The following is a 16162-nucleotide window of genomic DNA, read 5'->3' as shown; positions in this document are numbered from 1 at the left end:
CACTCCCTACTGAATTGAAAAGCTGTCCAACTTTTACATGATTCAAAATCAATACTAAAAAGTACCTAATTTCATCTTCATAGTTTTTCACTTTTTGCCTTAAAATTGCACTGTATCTATTGCTACCCAATCTCCCAATCTTTATGTTCCCAATTTGAACATCTTTACCATTGTGATCATTGCTGTCTTATATGTGCTGTCAATCTGCTGTATGGTGTCTATTAATCTTGTTTAAATTACCAATCAAGCTGTCAATGTAATCAATCAGAGCTCTAATATAGCAATGTGCTTTAATATACTTACTAATCTCTCTCATCTCATTTTTCTCTTGCAATGTATCTTTATCATTTATCAATTCTGATAGAAATTACCTACTTAAAATTATCTGTTAGATTAAGGACCTGCCCGAAACGCTGCGCGTACTAGTGGCTTTACAAGATTGTAAATACTGTACTATGCTATGTATTCTCACTAACCCAATGTACCTTCTTGTATATATATATAAATAAATAAATAAAATAAATAAATAAATAAATATTTGTTTCTGGTGTGGTGCTCATGGGTTCTGTTACAACCTTCAATGAAGCTTTTGAGGTCAGGATTGGCATTACAGTTCAACGTTTTATATATGTATAATACACATGAGAGAATGTGCAGTGATTTAATATCTAACATATTCAGGGATTTGAGTAGGGGAACCGAGTGATGTCTGGGGCCTGAGTTGGATATTGTCCTAATAGCAGCTTTGTGTTGAGTAATTAGAGGACGTAAATGATTTTGGGTAGTAGAACCCCAAGCACAAATACCATAGTTGAGATAAGGATAGATGAGGGAGTAATAGAGCGTCACCAGGGCAGGGCGAGGTACATAATATAACTCCTAGTTCATCCAGGGTAAGTTTGACTTGCATTATAAATCTTTTTCACTGTGCATATTCAAGTAAATTGGGCTTCTCTTATAAATCCCTATAATTACCAAGAATATATTTACATCCATCTGGCTGATGACCAAACCACAACTCACAACATGGAGAAGCGCCGACGTCTCGGTCCACCTGGACAACAAAATATGGCGGTTTCTCCGTCGTGTGAGTTGTGGTTGGTTATCATGTCTTCAGCCCCGTTATTGTGACTCATCGTCTGCATCTATCCGGTTATTACCTAATACAATTAGAAACCTTGTTATTATACATCAAACTTCATCATTGTTGTGGATGGTTTTGCTGGAGTGTGGTGGTGTGGCTCTGATAGTGACTAGCATGGAACACTATCATGGCTCTGATAGTGACTAGCATGGACCACTATCATGACTGTGTGTGTGACTAGCATGGAACACTATCATGGCTCTGATAGTGACTAGCATGGAACACTATCATGGCTCTGATAGTGACTAGCATGGACCACTGTCATGACTGTGTGTGTGACTAGCATGGAACACTATCATGGCTCTGATAGTGACTAGCATGGAACACTATCATGGCTCTGATAGTGACTAGCATGGACCACTATCATGACTGTGTGTGTGACTAGCATGGAACACTATCATGGCTCTGATAGTGTCCAGCATGGAACACACACTGACGGGATGGATGTAATTATTTTAACATATTTAGCCATCTTTACCAAGCTCCTGCCTTTCCTCCACTTAATAGAAAATACTATTTCAAATTAGTGTGTATTTTATATATTGTATTTGCCTTAATTTTCAAATCATTTTATAAGCAACTGTGGTAGAGATTTTATTTTTATTTATTTATATACAAGTGTTCTTACATTCTTGTTAATACATTTCGTTAAATCGTTTACCTGCGAAGTATATTGTTTGGGTAGATGGTGTGATAATCGTCGTCGTCAAAGGAAAACACTTCACATCCATATTCCCCCATGGATTTGTCGAAGCTGAAGTCGTGGCCAATGCCTACCGAGTACACGATACACGACGATCTAGACGGTGCCACTGACGCATCCAAACACATCTTCCTAAAATACAATAGCTTCGATATTTGATGATAAATATATTATATATTATATATATATATATATAATATTTATTAAATAAATATGGCTTACAAGTTAACATTTGCCGAAATATATACGTATTTCTTATTGTAATATGGAAACAGAACACAAGTAAGCAATAGTTCCCACCACTACAAATGCTGCTCTACTTCTACTACTGACAACATTTAATTATAATTATAATTTAAAACAACAGCAATAAGATATTCACTTGTCTCCATCTGGGATCCTGTGGCAGGACCTTCCTCCCTGCTTCAGGAGTTTAGTGCACTTATAGGACGGTCTTGTGGCCAACCGTACTAGATCCTGCACTAGGAGCTTGTTGATGGTGGAGGCGTTGGTGGAGGTACTGACGCGGGCGGAGGTACTGGCGCTAGTGACAGTACTGTTGGTGGTAATGAAGGGGGTGTTGGTGGTGACGGCGCGGGCGGAGGTACTGGCGCTAGTGACAGTACTGTTGGTGGTAATGAAGGGGGTGTTGGTGGTGACGGCGCGGGCGGAGGTACTGACGCTAGTGACAGTACTGTTGGTGGTAATGGTGGGGGTGTTGGTGGTGACGGCGCGGGCGGAGGTACTGGCGCTAGTGACGGTACTGTTGGTGGTAATGGTGGGGGTGTTGGTGGTGACGGCGCGGGCGGAGGTACTGACGCTAGTGACAGTACTGTTGGTGGTAATGAAGGGGGTGTTGGTGGTGACGGCGCGGGCGGAGGTACTGGTATTGACGCTGTCAACGACGTCGTTGATGGAAATGGGGCCATTTTTAGTGGTGGGATTAATGTTGGTGGCGAGATGATTGCTGACGCTGGATTTGTTGTTGACGATGGTGACATTGACGTTGGTGATGTTATAAATGGTGGTAGTGGTGGTGCTGGAGGACGGGTGGACGGAGTCAGTAGAGGAGGGTGTTGACCTCGTCGTCTCCACCGCCACTGATGATGCTGTCCACAGTATTAAACAAACACGCAGTATATTATTGACAATGTAACATTCAGTAATGTATAGACCAATTCATTAAAAAAGTTATATTACGAATTCTTTTACTTTGCTTGCTACTTGTACAATCTACTTGACCCCATCTTCATGACGGTGGGGTCAGACTAGCAAGACTGTGTTTACATGGTTCGCGACACACCTGCCGGCCTTGTATTGTGTGAGATTCAAAAACAATTATTACGACCCCAAGAGGTGCAGCGTCACATATGGGAAGTGGTGACAGCCTACCGGGTGGGTGAGGAGCCGCCCTCCGCTGGCTGTAGTTTGAGGCAATGACAGCGAACTTAAGATCCTCCGGGGTGGGTGGCGGGGGCTTCAGCAGGTACTGGATACTACCCAGCGTCACCGTTGCTGGATGGGGAGAGAAGAGTGTCAACCACTGTCACCATTGGAATAGAGCGTCAGCCACCGTCTGACGTCCGCCTAGGTGTGGGAAAGAAAAGGATAGAAAAAAGCTGATTCGTGTGTGCCTGGAGTCTATTTGTTGCACACACCTCATCACTTTGTTGTACCTCGTCCCTGGGGACTAACTCCGGTCCCTGTAAGCAAGGGATCTTTGTGGGCAATGTTTGGGGTGAATATGTAAAATAATAGTATGATTGGAAGGTGTACGTTACGTTTCAAAACTCCCGCCAGATCAGCAACTCTTCTGCACATGTGCCGTGACATAACTACAGTGGGAGAACGATCCTCTCTAAAAGGCTATAAACAAATACTTAATACTGATGAAGGAGACTTCCAAGTTTATTCGTGACTGGGAAACATGTTGAAAATATAAGTGTTAAATGTGGAAAACCAGTTTAAACAAAATATGAAAGTAAAATAAATAAGATGTGGGACCAGAAAACACTGGAACGCTTGTGGAAAGGCAAGTACACACAAGCAGACGTTGGATCACTTCTCTCTGGGTGGTGGAACAGTTAGTATGAACACCACATCCCACACCGGAATAAAATCACAATAGCGTTGTAGCGAGTAGATTATCCCAATAATATACTCGCTCCAAATGCATTGTTAATATTCCTGTCAACCTTTGGAGATGAATGAGGTGAGGCGTTGCCCGGGCAACACGGTGAGGCGTTGCCCGGGCAACACGGTGAGGCGTTGCCCGGGCAACACGGTGAGGTGTTGCCCGAGCATATAAGCAGCAGAATAGCAAACATTAACTAGTCTAGTTTCAAGTGTGGTCTAGAGCAGACACTTGCGAGATACTGTACCGACGCTCAGTGCGCTCAACTCACACCAAAGTATCACCTGTGTACTTCTGTATATTCGACCAAATATATATATAGTATCTTAGTGTCTGTATTTATTTGTCACCATACTTTACGTAACAATAGAACCGTTACAGCGTGATATATCAACGAAAATCATTTTGATGCATTGGAGTGACTTAAACCCGCATTCTGGTGATTCCTACAAACATCTGCCTTGGTGATTCCCCCCCCCCTCATCCCATCGCATCCCAAATCCTCATCCTGGCCCCTTCCAAGTGCTATATAGTCGTAATGGCTTGGCGGTTTCCTCTAATAATTCCCTCCCTCCCTAGCTCCTTTTTTTTCTGCTTAGTCTTAAAATATATCATCTTAGTTTGACCAGGGAGATCACTATCGGGTTCTTGCATGATGGGACATAACCAACCATATGGGACATATGGTTGGTTTTTTAGATTCCCTCTTAGAGGGCATCGAGAAAATTACTGAACAAGCAGACAAGCAAGGCCTCTCCCTAAACCCTTACAAGTGTGACCTCCCTGCAGGACAACTCTCTCCTGCAGGGAGTTAATATAATCAGGTCCACAGACACCACTCTTCTCAGAGCTTCTCTTGGGTAAAACGCCATTGATGAGATCCTTGGAAAGAAAATCATGGATGCAAAGAGGATGAAAAATAGGATTGGCGACATCGATGCCCATGATACATTTTATCTTCTTGTGACATGCCTCTCCCTTCCAAGGTTAACCTACTTCAGAAAATCAGTAGAAGCCTGATAACGATTCGAACCCACTCTCCTTGACACCAAGAGACCTAAATGAAACAATGGCAACACTTGAATCTTTGTCGCTGTTGGTAAAACAGGACCTGGTGCTACCCTCCCTCCCTCCCTCCCTCTCTCAGCAGCTGCCTACGACTCAACTCAAAACTCAGGCTGTGGAATTCACTCAATCTATGCTTCCCTGTACCAACTTTAAACCATTGCGGAAAAATCCATGACGCAGAAACTACATAACTTAGTGCTTCGGCAATCTAAAGCAATTGAGGCTTTCCAAGCCACAGTCTCCAAACAACAACAAGCTATAGACTGCCTCCTCGAGTCTTCGATGAACAACGATCAAGCAATTCACAGCTTACAAACTATAACAGATGACACAAGGAAACAAATGAACAAGATTAAGGCCGAGGAAACCCAACCAGGACAAACCGACATCCTTCAAAAGGTGGAAAAGCAAAAAAATCTCCTCCAGATGCACCAGGCGGCCTCTGAAGACGACCTCGAGCAACAACAACTTCACGACTTTGATAATTAGATCTGCTGATCTACCTGATGAACAACAAGGTGAAATCTGCTGTAATGTGGCCAGTGAACTAATTAAGTCAACAAGGTGAAATCTGCTGTAATGTGGCCAGTGAACTAATTAAGTCAAAGATCAAAGTCAACGTTGATATCAAATTAGCTGCCAGGATAGATAAAAACAGTCCCCCGCAGCACTAGGAGAATGCTTACCAAACTTGCAAATCCGGCTGCTAAGTTTGACCTCATGCAAACAGCTGCTAAGCAAAAAAAAAACAAAAAAAAACTAACTTTTATATAAATTAGTGCCTTACCAAGCAGCGCGGATCCCTCCTCTACACACTGCGTCAAATTCACAAACAAAACTCAGGTGTTATCTAGCAGTGCTACACTGGGAATGGAACGATCATTGTAAAGAAGGAAAAATCAGGAAAAAGATATGAAATAAAGTATGACCAACACCTCGCCTTCTTTCATGACTGTGGTATATATGAAAACCAGAATCCTTCCATTGCCAATACTGAGCCTAACATTTTAAAAGCACTACGATCACCTTCTGTGGTTGTTCAATAAATCTCTGAAGTGTATGTTTGACAAATCTCTCACCCTGTCCATGGAGGACAGAAGAAAATGTATATATGCTAGTTAGCATTGTAAATGTGTGGCCACGTCTGTGGTAGAAAATAATAATAATAATAATAATAATAAAAAATTGCCAATACTGAAAGTAACTCACGTGCGACTGAAGCCTAGCCTAACCCTGTCCAAGGTGCTGTCTTTTGCTCTTTATAAGAAATAGCAATTTAGAGAAATAACAATTCAGCTTCAGACAGACAATGTTAACATCAGCAATAAAAATGAAGGAAAGTTCCTTGGCCTATACTTAGACAAGAGACTCAACTTCAGCACCCACGTACAGCACATAATCAAGTCTAAAAAACGGTTGGTATACTCTCTAAAATCAGATATTATGTTCCAAACTCTGCCCGCCTCTCAATATACTGTGCGTTAATCGACCCCTAACTTACATATGACATCTGTGCATGGGACTCAACCTCTGCAAACTACCTCAAGCCCATCATCGCCCATCAAAAATCCGCTATCAGAATAATAAACTCTGCTTTAAGACAACACTCAGCCCCCCTGTTTAAATCCCTAAACATAACCTCACTCCACACATTTCCTTGTGCCAATTACATTTACAAAACACCGTTCTTAAATGCAAACCCCTGTTCTGAAACTTTTCCTGGACAGATGTAATAGAACACATAACCACCACACCAGATATAAATATCTCTTTGATATCCCCAAAGTCAAATTTAATCTTTGTAAACACTACGCAAATAAAGGGACCTAATCTATGAAACTCGCTAACAAATTGAAAAGTTGTCCAACTTTTGCCTTATTCAAAAATAAAACCAATAAATACCTAATTTCATCTTCATAGTTTCCTACCTAATGCTTGAAACTCGCACTGTATCTAGTGTTACCCAATTCCCCAAAATATGTACCTATGCCATATAACTTTACCATTGTAATCATTGTTGTTTATCTTATATCATGTTATACACACAGTTTGCTACATTATATCTTGCAATAATCCTCAAATTATGCTAAAATGTACCTGTGGATAACCCTTAAATTTACTTTAATGTACCTATTTTTTTGTCAAATTTCTTATACAATGTAATTTTTTTATATACTTTCTTACAATGCAATTTTATATCTTCTTACAATGTATTTTTATACTTTCTTACAATGTACTTGTAAACTTTATAATTTTGCTTGAAATTCCCGTCTTAAAATTATACATTAGATTAAGGATCTGCCCGAAACGCTCTGCGTGCTAGTGGCGTTACAAGAATGTAAAACTTCATGTCTCTGTACTCTAATAAACCCAATGTACCTTCTTATATATAAATAAACAAACTTGGTACTCCCAAGCTATAGCGTCTTAGACTAAAGGATTTTCTCAGTGATACTTCATGTTATGTGATTTAATTGTGCACTCTGTTACGTACCCTAATAAGATACGTAAGTAAATATATTAATATGTACATTTATAATTATGTGTATAAATTACAAGCATGTATATTGTTATGCTTATATGTTCTATGCAAATGCACATTCATGTTACAGTGTTGGCGTTAGGCCCAACGTATCGTGGGAATGATTGTTTTATTTCTTTGTGTGATCAGTTTTCCCACGGGAACTAATGATTTATATGTGATCATAAGTGGGTAACAGAGGTGAATAATAATTGAGTGAACTGTATCTGGCAAATTGTCGTGGGATCGTCCGTTGCTGGGGTGCATGCCATTATTCTCTTCTGTATGCATATTTTAATTACTATGTAAAGAAACACTTACTTTATTTGTGTATATCAATATGTATTAATTATTCATTAAGTTAGTTTAAGATTACTCTTGTCACAATGTATTGCTCCATTGTTGAAATAATAAATATTGTAACTTTGGCAATTTATTCGCGGGGCAAGGCAATCTGTTTTGACTCTCGCGTTTTGTTATTCAGTAGCTGAACGGGAACCAGGGAGATAACATCTTGGAGTTAAGTTATATATTTTGTTCTGTCATAGCCATACCTATTATCATTTTAATTTAATGTCTGGAAGATACAGTGATATTTTTAATGTGATATATTGTGACCATATAATCATCTGTTTGCTATTGAGATTTATTTAATACATATATATAATATTGTTGTATCTATTCTTCAGTCCTTATAAAGATTTATTATTGTGCTCATTACTTATCAAGGGGTTATACTGGTGATTCGCTATTGAGAACAGCAGTTGTGTCGTATCCCTAGACGTAATTAAAGTTTGGCTGCTGTAGAGTCACGAGCCTTAACGTACGATAGGTAACAAAGAGATATGGGGGCCTGTGCCGGGAAATAGTTCCCACGTTAACTTAACTATGCTAATCTAACCTTGCCTTCCTAGGTACCAGTGTGTCAAGTGTCTCTGTGTGTTTCTTAAGAACTATTCCATGTGCCAAGCAAGCCTTCCTGTGTGTCAGTAGTGTAAAGTACGACTAGAGCGACGCGCGCCAGCTGCCAGGTGGCACACAGGTGAGTGCCACCCGGCAGGTGGCGCGCAGGTGTCTAGTCGCACAGGGTTTTTGGGGATTTTCCCGGACGTTTGGCGCGTTTCGGACGCGTGTGAGCATCCTGTGTTTGGGTATGTGGTCGGGAACGAGGGGGAGTTATGTTGATGGGTGCCAGGTGGTGCGCGTCGTTGCCGTCGTGGCGCATCGATGCCGTCGCAGCGCGTCGTTACCGTCGCAGAGGGTTTGGGAGGGGAATTTCCCGGATGTTATGACGTGTGGCATCCGGTCAGGCGTCACTTGAGAGAGTGACATGTTGGGGTTGGAAGCTAAGTGGTCGGTATGCAGTCATGTAGGGAGGAAGAGGAAGAGGAGGAGTGTATGTTATGTTGTGAAGGGAGGGGGGAGCCCCAATACCTGAGAGGATATCAATGACGTCCATTAGTTCTCCCCCTACATGGGCAGGAAGTGTTGAGGGGAGCGTGAGAGACCTCCATTCTTAAGAATGGAGGGGGAGAAGGAGGGGAAAGGAAGGTAACAGCTGGCAGTGGGTTTGTGTGTGTGAAAGTAGACATTATTTTTTCATAAAGAATGACAGTTTTATGTACCCTCTCTGCTTCCAGAGCGCTAAGGATATGTGGGCTATACCTACCACGTAGCTATGACGAGTGACACCACATGTCCACACGGGTTTCCTCTTCAAAGGCTGAGGTCTAACTGTTGCGAATGTTATCATCAACCTCTAACATAGTCAGTCATCCCCCCCCCTCCCCCCCCCCCCTCCATCCACATAGCAGGACATACCCACATACCATCACCACCACCACACTGCTGGGAGTGACAGCAATATGGCATACCATACTCTCTCATGACACAGCTCTCACCGGCACATAGCATTGAGTGTGGCAATGTTCTTTCTCAAAGGTGAGCCATGAGCGCAACATACAAATTCCAAAATGCAGTCCTGGGAGTTTGACACACGTTGATTAACAAGCTATCTGATTATTTATACAGCTTCTCTCTCTCTACATTATATGCGGGTTACGTAGTGTGTCAAGAACTCTCTCTCTCTATGTCTCTCTCTCTCTCTCTGTCTTTCTGTCTCTCTGTCTCTCTCTGTCTCTATCTCTCTCTGTCTCTGTCTCTGTCTCTCTCTGTCTCTCTCTCTCTCTCTATATCTCTCTGTCTCTCTCTCTCTGTCTCTCTCTCTATGTCTCTCTCTCTCTCTCTCTCTCTCTCTCTCTCTCTTTCTCTCTCTCTCTCTCTCTCTCTCTCTCTCTCTCTCTCTCTCTCTCTCTCTCTCTCTCTCTCTCTCTCTCTCTCTCTCTCTCTCTCTCTCTCTCTCTCTCTCTCTCTCTCTCTCTCTCTCTCTCTCTCACTCGCTCTCTCTCACCCTCTCTAAAGTCCACCACACGACCCTTCACTTAGTAAACTCAGTCAAAGTCAGTAGGTTAGCGTTTACTAAAAGAGAGAAACATTTCACATCGTCACGGAGACGCGATCTCTACCTACAAATTGTTCTTGTTAACTGTGATCACAACATCTGCTGGCCAAATAAATATCATTGAAATGTATGCATGTTTACTCAATCTCCATCACCTCTTCGTCCTACATCCATAGCAAGACTCCTGAATGAATGAACCGGCAGCCCCTCTCGCTGCAGTCTCACCTTCGTGATGGTTTGAGGTGTAATGAGATGGAGGATGTAATGGCTCGGCCTTACCCTCTCCCCGTCCACCCCCACTTACCCTCACCCCTACCACCCCCCTCCATGGCCAAACCATCACTGCCCCCATTCCCAGACCGGATGTTATGTTCTAAGCTTTAGTATCACCATTCTTTGCTCAAATAGTATTTTTTTAAGAATATCCAGTCATAAGCTGGTCTTCAATCTTATTATTATAACAAATCATAATTTGCTGTTCTCTCTCTCTGTCTCTCTGTCTCTCAGTCTCTCTCTCTCTCTCTCTCTCTCTGTCTCTCTGTCTCTCAGTCTCTCTCTCTCTCTCTCTCTCTCTCTCTCTCTCTCTCTCTCTCTCTCTCTCTCTCTCTCTCTCTCTCTCTCTCTCTCTCTCTCTCTCTCTCTATCTCTCTATCTCTCTGTCTCTCTGTCTCTCTGTCTCTCTGTCTCTCAGTCTCTCAGTCTCTCAGTCTCTCTCTCTCTCCAGATCATTTAGTAGTTGGGGAAAGTAACATCATTTCCTTTCTCCTGCTGCCGCTGTTCACGTATCTTTCTCCATCAAGGCTGTCTCTCTTAAGACCTACGTCATCCAATGTAAACACCAATCGATGAGAATAAGACCGGTGAGTCGATAGTGAAATAGGTCTAGGTTAAGTCTGTTTTTCAGTTCTTGTATCACAGTCAATGTAGCGTAATGGGAAACCAGTCTTTCTACTGCCTACATAAATAGTGTTTGAAAATGTATGCAAGTCTAGACAAACTCCTATAGCCCTTACATTCTAACACAAATAAAATATTAGCACACGATTGCATCGCATTATATCATCATTAAGTAACGTAGAGATCAACTTTCTGGCTGTTGTCCGAATATCATTATTGAAATGTGAACTCATTTAGCCAAACACAATATCTCCATTACATCTCTTAGCATATGAATATTACGGTATACCAGTTTTAACCCTCTATAACACAATGTAACGTAACGTAACGTAACGCAAATCAACTTTCTACAGACCAAATATCGTTTTTAAATGAAAGTATGACTTAGTCCATCTTCGTTACATCTCTCACCATATAGACATATGGTGTTAGCATAATATGTGAAAAAAAGTTGATTTCAATTCTTAGCTTGTTCTTCACATGTTCAGTGTTCATTCTTGTATTCCCTATGTTCCTTATCATGTCTTCATATTCTCTATAAGTTCATATTCCCTGCATGTTCACTCTATTCATCAACTTTTTCTTACATGTTTTCTGTGTTCATTCCATGTTCTACAAATGTTCACAGCATGCTCAGTTCAATTCTTTTCGCCTGTTTTTCTCATTTTTTTCTGTTTTCTACCATTTTCCCCGTATGTTCACTATGTTCTTTGTCAGGTTTTCATGTACATCATATGTTCTCTGTATAACTTTTATACTCAATGTTCTTAGCTTGTTCTTCACATGTTCAGTGTTCATTCTTGTATTCCCTATGTTCCTTAACATGTTTTCATATTCTCTATAAGTTCATATTCCCTGCATGCTCACTCTATTCATCAACTTTTTCTTACATGTTTTCTGCATTCACCGTATGTTCACTGTGTTCATTCCCCTACTTAACCTCAATTTTTTTTATGTTCTTTGTTTCTTTAAACCGATTTGTTTCTTCCATTCACTAACTAGTTCTTTGTCAAATAATATTATACGGCAATACAGTCCCCTCAACAATTTTAGTCACTCAGTTTTTATTTACAAAACTATGTCAAAGTAATTCTCGTCCTCGTCAGCTTAATAGTTCTACCAACCCGTTCTTAAACAAATCTACACTTTATTCAGTTCCAAATTTACAAAGACAAACCTTTTCTTCTAACTTCTTAACTAAAAAATTTTCGCCAATCAACTAAAACATAGTCACTTTCCTCATTTCTCAACTAAACTTATTATCCAATCAACCAAAAATAGTCAAAGGTATCTTTCCAACCCTGTTCATAACTAAACTTATTCCCTAGTCATCAGAAAAATATCCGTGTTCTTCATGTTTCATTGTCATTTCATAAGTAAAATTATCCATCAATCAACAGAAAAAGTCATATTCATCATCATTGTTCCTAACTAAAATTATGTTTTGTAAAGTAAGAAAAATAACCAAAGTTATCTTTCATCGCTGTTCTTAACGAACCTTATACTTTGGGGAGCACAAAATAGTCTCCCTCGTCATGTTTGTCTTTTTCCTTAACTACAAGTATTCATCAGTCAAATAAAATAGTTACTTCATCATGTTTCCCTGTCATTTCTTAACAGAAATATCACTTCTCTCATCTGAAATAGTCATGTATAACCTCTTTCAAACACTGTTCTTAACTAAAGTAGCCTTTCACTTTGCTAAAATAGTCATATTCATCACTGTTCCTAACTAAAATTATATGTCGTTAAGTAAGAAATATAGTCAAGACACTCTTCGAGACATCAAGGACTTACTCAAAGACATCAAAGTTACTCTTCATTACATCAAAGACTCATTCAAATACTACTTTTGTTCTCAGAAGTCATTCTCAAAGTCATCACCGATTTTCTCAGTCACCAAAGTTATTCTCTGAGTTAACAAAATACTACTCATGTTCTCAAAAGACATTCTCAAAGTCAACAAAGTTATTCAAAGAGCTAACAAAGTTATTCTCGGGGTCACCTTCGATCTTCAGAGAAACTTTCCAAAACATCTTTGTTCATCAAAGTTATTCTTGGAGTCATCAAAGGTAATCTCTAACTCACTTTTGGTCGTTAAAGTTAATTTCTATGTTATAAAAGTTTGTCTCAGAGACATCTAAGTTAATCTTAGAGTTATCAAATGTAATCTCTAACTCACTTTTGTTCATCAAAGATGATCTCAGAGTTAACAAAGGTAATCTCTAACTCACTCTCGTTCATCAAAGTTGTTTTAAAGACATCAAAGTTAATCTCAGAGTTATCCAAAGATATTCTCATGTCCACAAAGTTATTCCAAGAGACGTCAAAGTCAATCTCAGACATCTTCGTTCATAAAAGTTATTCTCAGAGACGACTAAAGTTATTCTCTAAGAGCTATCAAAAGTTATTCTCAGTCAAGATATGTTATTCTCTAAGTAACCTTCCGTTCATCAAAGACATTCTCTAAGCTCTCAAAGTTATTCTCTAAGACAACAAAGTCATTCTCAGAGACATCAAAAGTTATTCTCAGACTCACCTTCGTTATTCAAAGAAGCCTTCTGAGACATCCTCGTTCAACAAAACTGACCTCAGAGCCAACAAAAAGTTAAATACAGTCATCAAAGTTATTCTCTAAGTAACTTTTCGTTCATCAAAGAGATCTCTAATTCACCTTCGTTCACCAAAAAGTTGTTCTCTAAGACACATTCGTTCATCAAAGAAACTCTCCGTCCATCATGTTATTCTTCAAGACATCTTCAGTCATAAAATTTCTCTCCAAAATGTAACTAGTTCAGCTTTTCATACCAAACCCGCGCTTCTGTTAAAATATATTTTCTTAGTCACTTTACCCTAAAACTGTTCTCAGAACTACACTGCCCAAATCCTACGTAACCTATCCTCGCCACCCACTGTTACTTAGTTAACGTAACGTTCCAAAACCTAACTTTACCTATCCTAACTTAACTTACCTTACCTCTACCTATCATACCTAACTTAACCTGCATAACATAACTTTACCTATCCTAACAGGACTTACCTTACATTACCTATCTTACTTAACTTAACCTGCACAACCTAACTTACATAACTTATCTTACCTATCCTAAAGTAACCTAACTTGCTTTACCTAACTTAATCTTACATTCCCAAACTGATGTATCCTAACTTATCTAGTCCAACCAGTCATGATCTAACTTACATAATTATTCCTGCTTGTCTTTTGTGTTTCGTCAATCATTGTCTCATATTCATTTACTCATTTCAAGGGTTAATCTCAAATGGTCATTTTTGCAGATCAAGGGTTATTTGTTAAAGTTCATCAAGTTGCTCATAAGTTGTATTTATTATGTTTGTTATTATTTATTTATTCGTATTCCCCAACCCCTTAACCTAACCTTCCAGATGTAGTTTAATGTGTTTTTGACGGATTTGTTGAATATATTATCCTTTTCCCAACCTTTCAGATGTAGTTTATTGTGTTTTTTGATGTATTTGTTGAATATATTATCCTTTTCCCAACCTTTCAGATGTAGTTTTGTTTCTCCTTTTGTATATTTTTACCCAAACCCACCATCCCACTTAACCTTCTTTCCTTCTTTTACTTTGTTTTCACATATAAGTTCATTCTTTATCTTAGTAATAATAAAAATTACAATAGTAAAGAATCAGATCTACTAAGAAAAACAAGAGAGCAAGTGAGTGAGAGCATGAAACGAGGAGAAAAGAGTAAGAGAGAGGGAGGAGGAAGAGCATGGGACCTATCTCTCTCCCTTATTCTCTCTCTTCCTCCCCCTCTCTCTTACTCTTTTCTCCTCGTTTCATGCTCTCACTCACTTGCTCTCTTGTTTTTCTTAGTAGATCTGATTCTTTACTATTGTAATTTTTATTATTACTAAGATAAAGAATGAACTTATATGTGAAAACAAAGTAAAAGAAGGAAAGAAGGTTAAGTGGGATGGTGGGTTTGGGTAAAAATATACAAAAGGAGAAACAAAACTACATCTGAAAGGTTGGGAAAAGGATAATATATTCAACAAATACATCAAAAAACACAATAAACTACATCTGAAAGGTTGGGAAAAGGATAATATATTCAACAAATCCGTCAAAAACACAATAAACTACATCTGAAAGGTTAGGAAAAGGATAATATATTCAACAAATACATCAAAAAACACAATAAACTACATCTGAAAGGTTGGGAAAAGGATAATATATTCAACAAATCCGTCAAAAACACAATAAACTACATCTGAAAGGTTAGGAAAAGGATAATATATTCAACAAATCCGTCAAAAACACATTAAACTACATCTGGAAGGTTAGGTTAAGGGGTTGGGGAATACGAATAAATAAATAATAACAAACATAATAAATACAACTTATGAGCAACTTGATGAACTTTAACAAATAACCCTTGATCTGCAAAAATGACCATTTGAGATTAACCCTTGAAATGAGTAAATGAATATGAGACAATGATTGACGAAACACAAAAGACAAGCAGGAATAATTATGTAAGTTAGATCATGACTGGTTGGACTAGATAAGTTAGGATACATCAGTTTGGGAATGTAAGATTAAGTTAGGTAAAGCAAGTTAGGTTACTTTAGGATAGGTAAGATAAGTTATGTAAGTTAGGTTGTGCAGGTTAAGTTAAGTAAGATAGGTAATGTAAGGTAAGTCCTGTTAGGATAGGTAAAGTTATGTTATGCAGGTTAAGTTAGGTATGATAGGTAGAGGTAAGGTAAGTTAAGTTAGGATAGGTAAAGTTAGGTTTTGGAACGTTACGTTAACTAAGTAACAGTGGGTGGCGAGGATAGGTTACGTAGGATTTGGGCAGTGTAGTTCTGAGAACAGTTTTAGGGTAAAGTGACTAAGAAAATATATTTTAACAGAAGCGCGGGTTTGGTATGAAAAGCTGAACTAGTTACATTTTGGAGAGAAATTTTATGACTGAAGATGTCTTGAAGAATAACATGATGGACGGAGAGTTTCTTTGATGAACGAATGTGTCTTAGAGAACAACTTTTTGGTGAACGAAGGTGAATTAGAGATCTCTTTGATGAACGAAAAGTTACTTAGAGAATAACTTTGATGACTGTATTTAACTTTTTGTTGGCTCTGAGGTCAGTTTTGTTGAACGAGGATGTCTCAGAAGGCTTCTTTGAATAACGAAGGTGAGTCTGAGAATAACTTTTGATGTCTCTGAGAATGACTTTGTTGTCTTA

The 16162-nt window shown here is 39.1% G+C and overlaps 1 protein-coding gene across 1 annotated transcript in view; it reads right to left on the bottom strand.

The window, feature by feature from the left end:
- LOC123768906 (uncharacterized) overlaps positions 1 to 16162 on the bottom strand; it is a 73825-nt gene that overhangs the window by 42085 nt on the left and 15578 nt on the right. Inside the window, exons 2-4 of the mRNA XM_069309058.1 lie at positions 3240 to 3362; positions 2230 to 2956; positions 1806 to 1979 (exon numbers count right to left, since the gene is read on the bottom strand). Coding sequence (XP_069165159.1) covers positions 1806 to 1979; positions 2230 to 2956; positions 3240 to 3362 — 1024 coding nt within the window. The remainder of the gene's footprint in view (positions 1 to 1805; positions 1980 to 2229; positions 2957 to 3239; positions 3363 to 16162) is intronic.

The sequence above is a fragment of the Procambarus clarkii genome, chromosome 64 (assembly GCF_040958095.1).
Source record: "Procambarus clarkii isolate CNS0578487 chromosome 64, FALCON_Pclarkii_2.0, whole genome shotgun sequence".
Classification (NCBI taxonomy): domain Eukaryota; kingdom Metazoa; phylum Arthropoda; class Malacostraca; order Decapoda; family Cambaridae; genus Procambarus; species Procambarus clarkii.
Note: the sequence above shows the minus strand (reverse complement) of the source record. Positions and strands in the feature narration are given on the sequence as shown.